This window comes from Sciurus vulgaris, assembly GCF_902686455.1.
Source record: "Sciurus vulgaris genome assembly, chromosome: 10".
In the NCBI taxonomy this organism is placed as follows: Eukaryota; Metazoa; Chordata; class Mammalia; order Rodentia; family Sciuridae; genus Sciurus; species Sciurus vulgaris.
Window position 1 is genome coordinate 1,306,781 of NC_136470.1, and position 15,871 is coordinate 1,322,651.

The 15,871-nt window shown below is 55.5% G+C and overlaps 1 protein-coding gene and 1 long non-coding RNA gene across 3 annotated transcripts in view; one reads left to right on the top strand and one right to left on the bottom strand.

Annotated features, from left to right (window-relative positions):
* LOC306637907 overlaps window positions 1-15,871 on the top strand; it is an 81,682-nt gene that overhangs the window by 63,692 nt on the left and 2,119 nt on the right. The window contains exon 2 of the long non-coding RNA XR_013757302.1: window positions 14,420-15,864. This is a non-coding gene — a long non-coding RNA (uncharacterized lncRNA). The remainder of the gene's footprint in view (window positions 1-14,419; window positions 15,865-15,871) is intronic.
* The window catches only part of SLX9 (SLX9 ribosome biogenesis factor), a 34,951-nt gene that overhangs the window by 16,689 nt on the left and 2,391 nt on the right, over window positions 1-15,871 (bottom strand). For both annotated transcript variants that reach the window (XM_079100787.1, XM_079100786.1), the window contains exon 2: window positions 10,767-10,875. In XM_079100787.1, coding sequence (XP_078956913.1) covers window positions 10,767-10,875 — 109 coding nt within the window. The remainder of the gene's footprint in view (window positions 1-10,766; window positions 10,876-15,871) is intronic.

Sequence of the window (15,871 nt, forward strand, 5' to 3'; positions counted from 1 at the left end):
ACTGGGCAGTAGGAGTTGGCAAGCAGGACAAGGGGCCCCTTCTTGTTACTGAGCCCCTTGGAGTCTCAGTAACCACTGCCTGTGTCCTCAGGCAATGGTTGGAATGAACTTTTGCCATGAGGTGCAAGTTTATGCTATAAACCCAGAGAGAATTCATCACCTCTGGGATTCTTAGAACCTTTGGAGAAGAAGGCCATCCTACAGAAAGCCCCAGCAAGGTGCACCCCTCAGGCAACCTGGCTCGCTGGCTGGGGACAGGGTGGGTAGATGAGCTCACTGTGTGGGGCTCTCTGCCCAAGACTGCTCCAGAGCAGAGCAAACAGAGCGCCCTGTGTCCTCAGTCTTAACTGATTTTCCCAAGATGACGTGGTTGCGGCCTCAGACCCACTCTCCCCAGAACATGTCTGTACGAGACACCGTCTCCTGACTTCTGATACGTGTAGATTTTCCTGGCTGGCACAACAAAGAACTCACGGTGTCTAAGGACAAACAATGCAGAAGCAAGTTCCATCAAGCTACATCAGACTTCACTTCAGGAACAGGCACAAGCCTCCATGCCCTGGCTCCCAGGGGACTCAGAACCTCCCCACAGCTATGAGCCAGAGTCCGACAGTCTGTGTCCATTCTTCCAGCCGTGCCTGGAGCCAGACTGCTCTCCTTCTCGCTCACCCCTGCCTCTCACTGCCCCCCTGAAGGCAGGGGCTGGAACTGTGGGTACCTCAGCTCAGGCAGAAGGGGGTGGGGGGACAGGGGTGGAAATGGGGAGGTGAAGGGCAGGTGGCAGGGCCCGGGCCTCTGCACCACTGCTCCTCTGGCTGGTGGGACAGACCTCCTGGCACACTGCACCCCAGCAGGTACAGCAGGTACAGGAGGGGGATGACAGACCTGTGCAGGTGTCAGTGGCCAAAGAGGGTGGGGAGGGTAAGGTGTCCAGGTGGCTGGGCATCAAACCACAAGTAAGGTGATAACAGATCCTGAATGTCAGGCATCAGGGATGCTGTGGGGCTCAGGGCACCTAGGGCATGTGAGAGCCTGAGAGGAAAAGAGGGCAGCAGGGGCAGCACAAGAGAGGGGAGGACAGCAGCCTCATGTGCAACGCCCAATGGTGGAGCGCCTAAAGAGAGGAAGGAGTTCCCCCTAGGTGATTCCTGTAACTTTTCTGTAATTCTGAAATCACTTCAAAAAGAAAAAAGACTCTCAGACCAGAGAAAACTGACCCAAACAGTAACCAGCCTACGTCATGTTGAAATGAAGGAAGCTGGAGCAGGCTGGGTCAGGAATCCTGGCGTGCGCCTCTGGCCCTGGCCCCTGGGAGCTCCCAAGCACCCATCTCCATGGTACCAGGGAAACAGGAACCAAACAGGCCGTTCCCACAGACGCGGGGTGTGGATGCACAGCCCTGGGGATGGCCCACTCTGCAGGAGGCGGCAGACTGCCTTGTGGCCAGCATCTGCTCCTACCTCCTTGGCCTCTGGACAGGCCCACAGTCACCCGGAAGACTGAACTTCCAGAGGTTCACCAGGCTGCAACTCCGGACAGCCCTGCAGGCACAAAGCCAGGCCCAGAACCGCACAGCAACAGGGCAGGTGCGCACCTCATGCTGAGGACAAGGGCTGAGTGACGCCAGCCGGGCTGCTCTGGCATCTCAGCTCAGTATAAGGCACACGAAACAAGCAAAGTGACTGGCTGGGGTGCAGGCCCTTCCCTGACCACATCAGCGCCCAGGCAGTGGTACGGGGCGGGGCATGAGAGCAACACTTCTGGAGAGGGACAAGGTGACAGCATGACAGCTCATGGGCAGATCACATCAGCTTGAGCTTCTAGAGAACCAGACGCGGAGGAGTGCCAAGAGTCCAGGGCAGGCCTGGCCCCGTTGGCAGTACCATGTGACCCAACACGGCTTGCCCTCAAGGACAGGCACAACACCACGGAACTGCAGCGGGATCGAGCCAGCGTGAGCCAACTGGGGGCCGTGAGTCAGCCTCGCGGCCTACAGCCCACCTGTAGCACAGTCCACTTCTGCACAGAGGCTCAGAGCTCCTCCCGGTCCTCCTGGCTGCTCAGTCCATGCCACACCATGCCAGAGAAGGCCACGTCCCCAGTGTGTGTCAGCTGCCCGTTTTGCTATGACAAAATGTCTGAGACGAATGGCTTAAAGGAGGAAAGACTTATTTTGGCTCAGTCACGAGCTGCCCCTCTGCGTTGGGCCGATGGCAAAGCAGGACATCATGGCAGCACATGTGGTGGAGCAGAGCTGTTGCAACATGGTAGCAGGTAGTAAGGAGCAGGAGGCTGCTGAGGCGGTAGCTCAGCAGCAGAGCACTTGCCTATCACGTGAGGCACTGGGCTCAATCCTCAGCACCACATAAAAATAAATAACATAAAGGCATTGTGTCCATCTACAACTAAAAAAAAATTAAAAGAGAAAGAGAAAGAGGGAGGAGGCTGAGCCCCCAATGCCCCTTCAAGGGCACACCTCCAGTGCCCCTCAGGTCCACTGCCTCCAGCCCCTACCAGCTCCCAACAGCACCATCAGCTGGGGACCAAGCCTTTCATGTATGAGATTTTGGGGGCCATTTAAGATCCGAACCATAGTATCTCCATTAAACCAAACCACATGGAACCCTAGCTAGTGTGGGCAGTCATTCCCTCAATGGCTCTAAAAATGACCTCCCTGCTCCTCCCTGGGAGGCCCATCTCTCAACGTCCCACAATGTCCAGGGCATTGGCAGGGGTCAGCTAGGACAGGTCTCAGTGTAGAGAAATGCTGGGGAGAACTGATGGCTCACCCCCCCACAGAAGCCTCTGGGGCTGGCCATGACTGCAGGGGACCAGCCGAGAAGGTTAAGGACACAAGACTTGCTTACAGCCAGGAGCATCTGCCCAAACTACTGATTCATTTGTTTTTCTATTTAGAACACAGACTCCCTGCAGCCAGGCCCATGGGGGTGGTGCCAGGAGCCAGCAACCCAATGCTCAAAGGCACCTCCCCACCTGTCCTCCCTGGGAAGCAGGGTGTCCGCAGCACAAGACACACTTGTGGTCTTTCTACCGTGCGAGCCCAGTCCAGAGAGTCCCATAGGAGGTCCCTGAAGACCTGCTGGCCCTGCAACACACACCAGCACAGCCCTGGAGCCAGCACGCCAGCAGCACACCCCAGCACAGGGGAGGGACGCACATCCACACCAATCTGCCCTGGTGCTACATGGCTCCAGGTGACCCCTATACAGCCACCTGGCAACCAGCCATGTGGAGGGAAGCCCCACAGCCAGGCACACACTCAGTGTCCCTCCGCACAGCCTTCTGGGAGGGTCGGTCCCAGAGGACAAACCTCCAGCACACCTAGGACCACCAGCCTCATGGGTCCTGCATGGGCACCTGCACAAGGGGTCTGGAAAACACCCACGGTAAAGACACAGAGGGAGGCTGACAGGTCAGGGCAGAGCCCACCAGACTCAGGACAGCACCCACCAGACCAGAGGTGGCACACCTGCGCTCAGCCTCACGCAGGCCTCCCCATGACCCCTGCCCGAGAGGTGAGTGAGAGGCAGGGGGCTCTGACCCACAGCCATCAGGCTCCACACACAGCAGAGACATGCTGAGGACCCCAACAGCTGCAGCCCACCCAAGCGCCACCACTGGAGCCAGCAAACCAACACTCAAGGCACCTACCTCCCGGCCTGTCTGCCCTGGGGAGAAGGGCGTCCACAGCACAAGACACGCCTGCCTGGCCAGCAGCACCCCAAACAAGGGAGGGGTCCCAAGAGGCCCACAGAACCCCAAAGCCACTGAGGAGGGACAGCATCCCCTCCCTCAAGAGCACAGTTGTGAGGCAGTTGCAGATAGACCCACAGGGAAAGAAGGATGAAGGCTCTCAGCTTGTCATGAAGCGCCATGGTGGCCAGGTCCACTTCCCTAACACAAAGTTCCAGAAACTCATTTCAGAAATGACCAACACCTTAGCCACAGAGGGTAGCTCTGACCAGACACCTCTCCTTCCCTGTGCCTGTAAGCCTTGGCGGGACAAAGCTCATAAGTGTGTCTAAGGACTGCTAGGGCACTGGCGGCCTCCTGAGAAGGCTCTGAACAGCCAGTGAGCAGACCCAGAGACAGGGCCAGGCAGAGGCCACGTCAGACCAGACCAGGCATCTACTTCCTAATAGTGCACGTGCTGTTCTCTCAACTGATAACCGTCATCTTCTACAAGACTGATTTTTGAGAGGGAGCAGGACCCTAATGATGACGTCTCTGCCATGGGTACGGCAGTGAGTAGCACCAAGCAGCAGCGACCCCCAGGGCTGGCTCCACATTTGGAGCAGAACAGGGTGAAGGGGCATGTCAGCTGTTCTGCTTCCTGAGACACGTGTGGCCCTTGGAGTCAGCAACCAGCATTCTCTAGTCCCCTCCTGTCTCCCTGTGCCTGGAGATGCACGCCATGCAAGCCCCTGGCCCCCGACCATCGAGGCTTCACCAGCAGCAGCAAGAGCCAAGGAATCTCCTCTGTGCTCAGGGGGGCACAACACGATCCATCCACAGGCTGCAGCGCACAGGAAGCACCAGAGCAGCTCACGAGGGAGGAGCCCAACCCACCTCTCCTGCATGTCCTGCTGCTGCTACACGCTCAGCTGGGGGACGGCGCAGCCCATTGTGCTGCCAGGAACAGGTGCCAGTCACCACCATGTGCTAGGACAGGAAGGGTGGGGGTCCTGAGCATCACGGGCGCAGCCTTGCCTTGTCCCCTGCCTGAGCTGGCCTCTACAGCAGAGCTCCTGCGGTCCCATGGCAGCGTGTGGATGACAGACTGACCACAGAAGCTCAAACTGCCAGGAAGGAAGTGGTGGGCAGAACAGAGCCCAGTCAGCTGGCTCCACAATGGCTCCTAATCACTTCTGGGCCGAGACTAACACTCTGGCACTGCCCTACACAACTGTGACAGCAGACCTAAGGAATGCCACTGCAAGGGCCACACGGAAACATCCCTGGGCTAGACGGGCACCCTGCCAGTCCCCGGCGTCTGGACCAGGTGCTGCTCACAGGACACCAGGCCTACCATGCAGCAGTCACTGGGCCTCCCGTGCCCAGCCGACAGCCAGCAGAACAAGGCCCGTGGGAGTGCAGTGGAACAAGCACCTGCAAGCCCCAGCTGCACGCCCCACACCAAAGGCAGCGCGCAGCCAGGACAAGGTGGTCTCAACCCCACGCCGCCTCCAGAGTGGTTCACTCTCCTCTCTGCATGCTTCACGTCTGGGGTGGGACAGGGACAAGAACGAGCTCTACAAGGTTTCTGTCACAGCTGTCTTTTACAACTATGCTTAAGACAACCCTCCAAACCTCCTCAGGTTCCATGCAGTGAGGAGTTGACTGGCCAGGACTGAGGTCCCTGCACATCTCCACCACAGGACTGCCCTTCAGCTCAGCTGGTCTGAAGAGAAACAGCTTTGCTGCCCTCTGCTGGACAGAGCATGGGCACAGAGGGATCACAGCCTGACAGAAGAGGACTCAAGCGAAGGGCAACCCCATGGTAGGGGGTGCTCACGCATCCTCATTCTGCTTAGGGATGGGAGAGGTCAGGGCTGCACAGGAGTCACCTGGGCGAGGGCCTGTTCTGATGCCAGAGAGAGCCATGTGCACACTCTCCAGGTGTCCCTGGACTATGGTCTGGACACATTGCCCAGTCCAGCATCCTACAGGCCTGTTTCCACCGCACCTCCTGGGGGCCTCCATGCCAGGCAGCATGCTGACAGAGCTCCATCTGTAATGAGGCTGACCTGTCTCTCTCTCATCCTGCTGCGCCAGCAGCACCTGACCCACCAGGCTCTGATTCCAGGCCAGGCCTGTGCTGCCACCTGGCCTCACCCAATCCTGCTGCATCTCAGGGTCTGAGTGCCAGGTGCTCACCTGAGAACCAGTGGGCATGTTTCCTGTAGTTTTCCAGGGTGAATACAGAACTAGAAAGACAATTTTAAAATGTGCTCCTTGGACCATCTCTGGACACCACAGTGCCACGCATGAGCTTCATGCCCAAGCCATCTGCTAGGCTGGAGTAATGCACAGGCTGACTTAGGGCAGGGGCACAGGAGGTGGGGCTCACCTGGACCTGCCACAGTCCCCCGACCCCTTCTCAACGAGCAGAAACTGAGGGGCTGCAGCCACTTCACATGTAGGTCTAGGGCAAGCCTCTTTCAGCACAGGCCCAATCCAAAGAACAAGGCTGCTGGGCGGGGTGTCCTTAGGGGTGGAGGCTGGCTGAAAGGGATGCTCTGGACTAGCCTAAGCTCTGTACCCACACCTCTCCTCCCAGAAGGGGCCATGCACTGCTGGCTGCAGAGCCCAGCAGATCTCCCCAGGAGGCATGGAGCCCCTAACAGGAAAACAGCCAAGGGGCAGAGGGACGTTGAGGGGCAGAAAGGGCTCCCAGGTCAGCTGGCCCCCAAGGTTCCAGCAGAAACAAGAAGATGCCACCAGCCAAGCTCCCACAGGGGGTCAGGCCCCGCCACTTTCCGGGAAACAGGCACACACGGCAGGGAGTCCATGTGTGAACGTGGGAGGAGTCCGTGGCCATTGCTGTCCTCCCTCCTCCGGCCATACCACACAGCTGCATAGGATGCCACCAAGTCTGGCTCACACTGGCCAGGAAGACGTGTAGGGAAGGGGAGGTGCTAATGCAGGCAGCCAGGCAGGCCAAGGGCACCACCATGCCACCACAGCCAGGCAGGGCACCAAGTAGTGGCCGAGTCAAGGAGGCAGTCCTGCGCACAACTTGCACCACACCAGCACAACCCCAGGGAGGAGGGAGTCAGGACCCTGCTGGGGCCAGGGCACTGGCCAGCTAGGAACAGAGGTGAGGAGGAATACCAGAAATGGAAGAGGAAGTGGGAAAGAGGGAGACACATGGTAAAGAGAGGCACAGCCTGCTGCCCTGGGGACCCCAAGGCCTCTGGACACCTCAGCAGCAGGTGTGACCAAGAAAAGGGGCCTGTCCACACCCATGCGGACTACCCATCTGAGGGGCCAGCATTCCCATACTCCAGCCACCAAGCTAGCCCATGGGACAGAAGAAGTGTCAGACCTGCCGCCTTCCATCAGAATGCTGCTGGGTCCAATGGTCACCTACATAGCCCAGGTGGGAGAGAAGGCAGCACCAGGACCTGGGGCCCCGTCACAGCCAGCCAGAGGCACTCCCAGGAGATGAGCTGTGATGGGAAACAGCCACACTGCACAGGGGCCCTGAAAGACACCTCGGGATCCTCCCAAAGAAAAGGGCGGCTAGGCTGGGTGGCACGCAGTCAGGAGCACTTAACTCCAGAATCCTCCTGGGCACCAAGGCAGGAATCAGGGCCTCAGGAGTGCAGGGCCGCCCTCCCCACACTGGGACACCAGCCTAGAACAACCCTGGCCCTTGTGGCACTCGAGGGCAAGCTACAGGACACACAAACAGCTGAGGGAGTCACGCACGCAGGCAGCACTAGCAGGGCCTGCGAAGGCACAGTGCCTGGCCCCTCTTGAAGGCATTATGCATGTGCACTCTGCAAAGGACACGGCCGGCGTCATCTCCAAGGCTTTGGCTGGCTCTGAGCTAGCCCTCGAGACAGCACTCTGATCAGAGGAGAGTGACCAGACAAGAGGTGGCAGGTGGAACCAGCCAAGGTAGAAAGAGCTCGGGGAAGACAAGACAGGGTCGAAGGAGGCCACTGCCAGGCAAGGCACAGTGGCAGCAGAGCTCCAGGACCCTGCAGGGTGAGGGAGCGCACAGTTCAGGTGAGCACAAGGATGCAGAGATTCCTCTGGAGCCACCTGGCCTGGTCACTTCCCTGGGAGCAGGGAACAAGCATTTGCCAAATGTGCCTGGCCCGTTCTGGATGAGACAGGTCTGTCACCACCTTATGCACCACAACCCTGGGGTGAAGAGTGCTCTTAAGCACAGGACTTGTGAGCAATAGTCAGGCCTGGCCCCATGGGGTATTCTCAAAGTCCTCCCCTGTCTGCTAGCCAGTCTCATCCTCAGAACAAGATCACTGCCCACCTGCTGAAGCCAAGCACCATTTTAAAGATTTCACAGCAATTAACTCATCTTAGCCTCAAAACCAGCAGATATTAGGAGGTGAATGGCATGACCACCTCCAACAGATGTGAAGCCCAGGCCCAGCATCGTCAGGTGTCTGGCCAAAAGCCACTGGCTGGAGGGGAGCAGAGCCCTGAGCCCCTCAACCTGACCCAGGGCTCCTATCTTGTGCCAACACATGGCTTCTGCTCCGACACACTCAGCTCTGCCAACTGTGGGCCAACATGCTCCATGGTTCCTGTAGGCACCCCCGCCCCCAATGGCTGTCACAGATGTAGAAAGGGCACCTTTGCACCCTGATGTCTTTAGACAAGCAAGGAAGTTCCTCCCTGGGTTTATTCCAGGAAAGTGACATTTGTATTTGCTGTCTTCCAGGCTTGGGAAGTCAATGCCACCTGTCTCAGCTGCAGCGACCTAGAACTATCCAAAATACCTCAACTCAGTATGAGACAGGGTGACTCCAAGTGAATGCAAGTTCCCACACCCCCTCTCTGCCAGTGCAGGGCTACTACTTTCTAGGCCTGTCATAGGGCCATTCTTTCAACGGGGGGAACTGGGGCCTCTTGAAGTCAGGTGTCCTGTATGTCACTGAGACGGTTCAGACTAGCAGGGTATATGTCAGACCAGAACCAGACCCATATGTCTGGGTATATGTTGGCCCAGAGCCTTGACTTGCCATTGATGACCAGAACTTGGTCCGGCTTGGTCAGCCTGAGCCCAGTGACTCCAGGGAGCTCAGGGCTGCATTTCCTTCACGTTCAATGGCAAGTTTTACCATCCGCTCAGGAGGACACTGCAGAGCAACTGAAAAGAGCGTGCTGTGAAGAGAGGCATTCCTCTCTTGCCCAGCGGCCCTTCATGCAGGATCAGGGACACTATGCTGGGGAAGTGCACCCCAACATGCAGGACAGCTCAGGAGGGATGGCCACGATGCAGAGGCAGGAATTTCAGAGCCCAGTGGATCTCAGATCACCTGGCACAGAAATGAGAAGACTATGTGCACAAGAGAACAGAGGCTGGCTAGAGGGGTCCAAATGAAAGCGAACTTCATGTTAATTGGACATATAATGAAGCTTGTTTCAAAGTCCAGGGGTTGCTTTAAACAATGTAGCAACACACAGGCCCAAACTGCTGCTGGGGAAAATCCACCAGACGGGCAACTAGGGCAGTCAGCTCTTTGCAGCAAGTTTAAACATCCGAAAAGTTAGTTCTACAAAACAATTAAGAGTTAGCCTCCATGATCCATAAAACACTCATCATTCAAGACTAAGGAAACCGACCAGAAAGGTCCCAAACGCAGACAAACCTTGAGCGAATGGGTGAACACAGGTCACGGAGGCAACTCCAGCTCCTGAGGCTCCAGCCTCTAGGCAGTCTGGGCTTACACTACAGGGCGGGGTGCAGGGCAGCACCCACGGGGATCCCGTCAGCAGCAGGTCCCAACAACTTAATCAGGGAACCACTAGGGCAGGATGCAGCCCAGAAGCAAAGCCATGGCTGTCGTCCACTCTAGGGAATATGCCCTAAGGCTGTGCAATGGGAGGGAGCCAAGACAGAAAGGCCTGCAGAGATCCAAACACTCACCCCAAGCGATCCTGAAGGCCACGAGGCAACTGAGACCAGAGTCAACCACCACACAACCACACCTAGGCACAGCCACGACTCCCAGCCAGAGCTGTTCAGGAGCCATAGATGTGGGCCTCAAGAACTCAGAGGAAAATCCCTGGAGCCGCCTACTCACCCACCAACAGTTAAGAACATCGTGTACAGATTCCACGGAGTGCTGGGAGACCACACAGAGTGACTGTCAGGGCAGAAAACAAAAAGGACAGCCACCTAATTCTGGAAGTTTGAAGTGTCAGAGGTGCACGCACAAAAGGACCACAAGATGACCAGGTAGAGCCCTGCCCGGAGGGCCTGCAGGAGGGCCTGGGTGCCGTCACGTCCGCTGCTGTTTCCAGTGCTCTGCCACGCAGGGCAGAAAACACACTGAAGCTTCACATGGTGGTGGGCAGGCCCAGGCCCAGGGCCTCACCTCCCAAGTGTGACCATCAGGCAAGACCACCCTTCACCCTGCAAGCCACCACTCAAAGCAGAGGCTCAGGCTAAGAAGGCTGCTGGGTCACAGAAACAAGACACCAAGAAGGCAATTAGCAAAATCCAAAATGGCGGGTATGTGACAGGAAAAGCAGCAAGAGAACAGCAGACAGCAGAGGTAACGTGCAGCCCGTGCCAGCACCGGACTTGTACGAGGAATCTGCATCAGAAGTGGCTAGTTCTGTGTGTGTGAAATTAAGGAACACTGCCTGTTTACCTGAGTTTTTCTTCTTTCAAGAGCCCTTAAAAATAGACATTAAAGAATTTATGAATGAAATGCTATGAAGCCTGCCAGTTGCTTCAAAATAATTCCATACCTGTGTGTGCAGGCAGTGATGGTGTGTGGTGCTTCCCAGCACCTTTCTTTCCACTTTAGCATCTTTACATTTTTCCATAAAGACAAATCATTTTTTAAAAAAATATTTTTTAGTTGTAGAGGACACAGTATCTTTATTTATTTTTATGTGGTGCTGAGGATTGAACCCAGTGCCTCACATATGAGGCAAGTGCTCTGCCACTGAGCCCCAGTCCCAGCCCAAGACACGTCTTCCTGAGCAGGGCACACAGAGCCCCTCCCTCCAGCACCTTGCGAGCGGCAGCGACGCACCTTTCCTGAGGGAGGCGATGCTCCTCTGGTCCAGCTCCAGCCTCTGCACCAAAGCACGGGGGTCTATCTGGGTCCTGGCAAAGACGTCAGTGTGGACGAAGGCCCAGTCCTGGTCCCCCAAAGAGAAAAAAGACATCAGGCTGGCTCCATGGTTTCAGAGGGCAACATGCCCCACTCTTCTCTGCCAGGAGGGCCTGGGGGTGTGCCTGTCCCCAGAGCAGGCTGCACCCCGGCCACCACTTGTGCCTCTCCCACAGGCGGCTCTGCTCCCGCTGCCTGCCGCCTCCCACCAGAGCACGCAGGCAAACTCAGTGCGCACACCTCACCACGGGACCAGCTCCCTCCAGCTACCACACTCCATTTCACGCTGGGTTTCCCATCCTCCAGTCACACTGATGGTGGAGGGACCCCACACCACCTGGCTCCTTCAGGGCCCAAGCTAAATGACCTCCACAGGGATGCAGCGTCACCCCAGGAGGGTTCCCCTCCTGCAGAAGCCAAGGGCAGTGAAAATGTTGACAGGTGGAAAAAGAGATGAAACCCAAATGGAAAATACGTGCCCTATGCTGCGCCATCAGTGACAGGAAGCTGACGTCGAGGACCGTGCAGACAGACCTCATGGAAACGGTTCTCAGCTTCCATTAGCCTCCCACACGATCGAGTGACTTCTCACCACTGTCTGCGGTCAGCAAGGACAGAAGGGCTCAGCACAAACGCTGGGACGGCAGAGCGTGTGCGCTTAGTATTCAGCGGGCCCCGAGCTCAGCCCAGCCCAGGTGCACGTGAGCACACACGCACACACGCAGGGCCCCTGGGTCTTGCCTCTGGAGCGTCAATTCCTTACGAGGGCTCCCATGTCCTGTAAACCCTACTACGTGAATAAGCACCAAGTAAACTGGATGCTTTTCTCCTGTCCCTCTGCCTCACACTGCCCATCCAAAATGCAGAGAGGGAGGAGTTACATTTGCCCCCCACCACCTGGCAAAGGCAGACAGGAGGGAAGTGAGGCAGACCCGGCTAGAGCACCAAGTAGGGAGCAGGGCAGGACTGCAGCTCCTGCACTCCCACCCAGGGCCTGAGAGAGTGGGCGATGGGGGAGGAGAGGTCCAGGGCTGCCTGGGAGGGCGGGCGAGCGCAGTGTAAGCTTTCTGGATCACCAGGCAGGTCTTTAAGCACCACCCAGGGCACAGAGTGGCACTTCCTGCCTCACCACTGCAGTTCAGAGGTTAACACAGAACACTGGTGTCTGACTTCTCTCAAGGAAAGGCAAACAGTATTGGCTTAGAAATAAAAAATCCTGCTTCCCTCTCTATTCCATCTGAAGTTCAACAACTGCATTTTTCACATATCTAAGCTCTATTCGTTTCTTTTTCCTTCCAGTCTGCCTTGACTTTGTTGCTTTCTGCTCTTTCTGAGCCCGGGTCTCACTGTGTTGCCCAGGTGGACCTCCTGGGCTTGAGTGACCTGCCCACCTCGGCCTCCCAGTCCTTGGACTATAGGCACAAGCCCCCACGCTCACTTCTGCACTCCCTCCTCTTATTTGGTTCGGTGTCTTTGATGTTTTTAGAAACACTTCCAGGCTCTACCGAGCCACACTGGCGTCACAACAGTCTAATGTGCTCCTGCTTCCTGCTCATCTCACCTGGGGTGGGTCACTTCCTTATCACTGTGGCTAGTCCTGGGCCAGCAGGATTTGATCTGCTGCTAGAATCTCACAGGCCAGGCCAGCATGGGAGGAAACCCAGAGCTGAGCTGTCAGGGAGACGTGGCCAGGACAGGCCACGGTGTGAGGGACTCCCCAACAACAGCCAGCCCACCACAGAAACTGTCATCTCGTGGGAACGGTGAGAGCCTCGGCACAACCCACACTCCACGCCCACCTCACAGGAACTACCAGGAGTCTAGGGCTGGGACCATACTTGGGAGGGGAGGGCAGGTGCCAGTGGGCCCCCTACCCCTCTGGTGCCACGCTGCCCAGGCACAGACTCTATCCCAAGCAGGCCAAGCCAGAGGACCAGGGCTCCCACTCCTACCACCCTGGTACAGAAGCTCTACACCAAGCAGGCTGCTCGGTCCTGATCAGCCCCGTCTCAACTCATCAGCAGGCCCAAGGAAGACTAGAGAGCACCCTCCACTTCCCTCTAACGGAGAGAGGTATCACCTGAGAAGCTAACCCTGTTCCTGCCCCTCTCTCTTACACCCTAACAACAGATCCTGGCAGGAAGAGACAGACCACAGGAAGGAAGGGAAGAAGACCTAGGTAGGAAGAGGGCAGGGCCTCTGGGCTACCAGAGATAAACAGAGTGAGCCGAGGGTTAACAGGGGCTAAGAACAGAGATGCCAAGAGCCCACCCACAGCACAGCTGAGTGAGGGTCCGCAGCAGACAAGGACACTAGGAGGTGGGGAGCCCCACAGCAGGGGGCAGGAGAACAGCCTCTGAAAACACTTGCTGATCCCGAGCAGCCGCCAGATGGGCCATCCTGGCCATCAGAGGCTGTGTGCACGCCCAAGGCTGCACCCCTCCAGCAAGCAGAGCCTTCCTGGCCATCAGAGGCCGCGTGCACACCCAAGGCTGGGCCCCTCCAGCAAGCAGAGCCTTCCTGGCCATCAGAGGCCACGTGCACACCCAAGGCTGGGCCCCTCCAGCAAGCAGCAGAAGGAATTCCCAGGCCACCAGTCCTTGGCCACTTCAGGGTCAAAAATGTAGACATTCCGGCTGGGCACAGTGGCACATGCCTGTGATCCCAGCAGCTCAGGAGGCTGATGCAGGAGGATCTCAAGTTCAAAGCCAGCCTTGGCAAAAGTGAGGTGCTAAAGCAACTCAGTGAGACCCTGTCTCTCAATAAAATACAAAATAGGGCTGGGGATGTGGCTCAGTGGTCAAGTGCCCCTGAGTTCAATCCCCAGTACCACCCCCCCCACCCCCACCCCCCCCCGCCAAAAAAAAGTAAACCTCATGAGCTGTGACTGCAATCTGAGCCACATGGGTGTGCAGGGCCCAGGGCAAAACCTCGGCAGGCCAAGAGAGCTGAAGAATAAACTTTAACACGTGGGGGCTTACACAAAGCCCAAGAGCCAAAATATAAAGACAAGAAAGGCAAGGGCTGCACAAGGACAGAACAGAAAGAGCTCCCCCAGGTTCAGAATCAGATCAACAAGCACAACGGTCAAGCAAACATTATCCACGCGTGCTACCTGCAATGTCCAGTTCTCAGGTGCAAAAAAATGATACACCCAAATACAGAAAAGCATGATCCAGGCCACAGCAACCACTTCTGAGGGGCTCATGTTGTTGGCAAATTAAGACTTAAAACAGTCAATACAAATACTTACAAATGCTATGGTCTGATATGCCTTGTCCCCACCCGCAACTCACACAGGAGTTGAATCCCCTAAGTTTCCTGTGCCTGGTCTCGAGCGGGCAGAAACATTCCAGCTACGGTGTGCAGAGCCATGGCCTTTGGGAAGTGGTGTGAGCCACGACTGACTTTCATGAGGATTCATAAGGACAGGGTGAGTGAAAACAAGATGCACATCTGTTCTCAACACCACGTGATGTGGGAAGGAAGCAGAGCGGGACAGGGCCCGCATCATGCTCTGTGGACCTCTGGCCTCCAAAACCATGTGCCCAATGGTAAAGTGCCTGCCTCAGATAGTTCACTACAGTAACAAAAAGCTAATATACTAAAGAAAGGGTTAGTGGGACCGTGTCTACAGAATTAAAGGAAGAATGATGATAATGTCACATCAAACATAATATCAGTAAAGAGAAAGTACTTTTAGGAAAGAAGGAAAGTCGGTAATTTTTTTCTAGAGGCACAAAGTACAGCATCAGAAATGAAAAATTTTACTATGGGGTTTCAAAAGTAGATTTGAGTTGGCAGAAAAAAGAACCAGCAAATCAGAAGAAAGCTAGATAGAGATCAGGCCCTCTGAGGCTGAGAAGGTGAACGAACAGAGCCTAAGAGCGAGGTAGACACCACTGCGCATACCAACACAGGGAGCTACGACGGAGGTACCAGAAGCAGAGGAGAGGGGAGGAAAGATATTCAACCAGAATGCTGGCAGACAGGAGCAGGGGTGCACTCCTATGATCCAGAGACTCAGAAGCTGAGGCAGGAGATACAAATTCAAGGCCAGCTTGGGTAAGTCAGCAAGAATCTGTCTCAACATAAAAAATAAAAGGGTTGAGAGTGTAGCTCAGTGGTAAAGCACCCCAGAACTGTCAAGAAAGACAGAAAGACACACTGAAACCCTGCCAAATTTGACTTTTGAAAGGATAAGCTTCAATGAACTCCAAGTATGATTAATGAATTCCAAAGAGAATAAATGCAAGGAGATATACACCAAGACATATCACAATTGAAAAATTTAAAGGCTAAGACAATGAAAATCTGGAAAACAATAAAAGAAAAAAGACACATCACATACAAAGGAACCCCATAACACTGAAAGCGACTTATCAGAAATAACAGAGGCCAGGAGGCCACGGAATGACACATTCAAGGTGCTAAAAGATTAAAATGTCAACCAAGAACCTCCCAGAAACACTATCCTTCAGAAACACAAGAAAATGAAGACATTCCCAGATCAGCCACAGCTCAGAGAATCTGTGCCTCGTAAGAAGTTCTAAGAAGTTTCTGAGGCTAAAAGCAAATGCTAACAGGCAGTAGTTCAAATCCACAAAACCCACACAAGGAGCAGTGGAAGGCAGGCACGTAAACACAAAGGTTGACTAAACAACTCACAGTTAGGCTGTGACACAGACACACCACCACAAGAAATCACGCAACTAGTGTGGAAGGGAGCAGAGCACACAGGAGGAAAGACTATGCCACTGGAATTAGTATAAACCAGGAGCATGCTTCTATGTGCATTATAAGCCCTAGATCAACCACGAAGGGCAGCCATGAAAAACCCAAAGAGAACATCACAGATGAAGAACAAGATAAGCATGTCCTGGATTTCCAGCAGAGCAATTATGTAGAAGAAAGAAAAGGCATCCATACTGGAAAGGAAAAAGTAAAACTACCTTCTCACAGACGAGAACAACTTGTTCAGAGAAAGTCCTAAAGAATCCACAAAAAAGGGTCCTAAGTCCTAA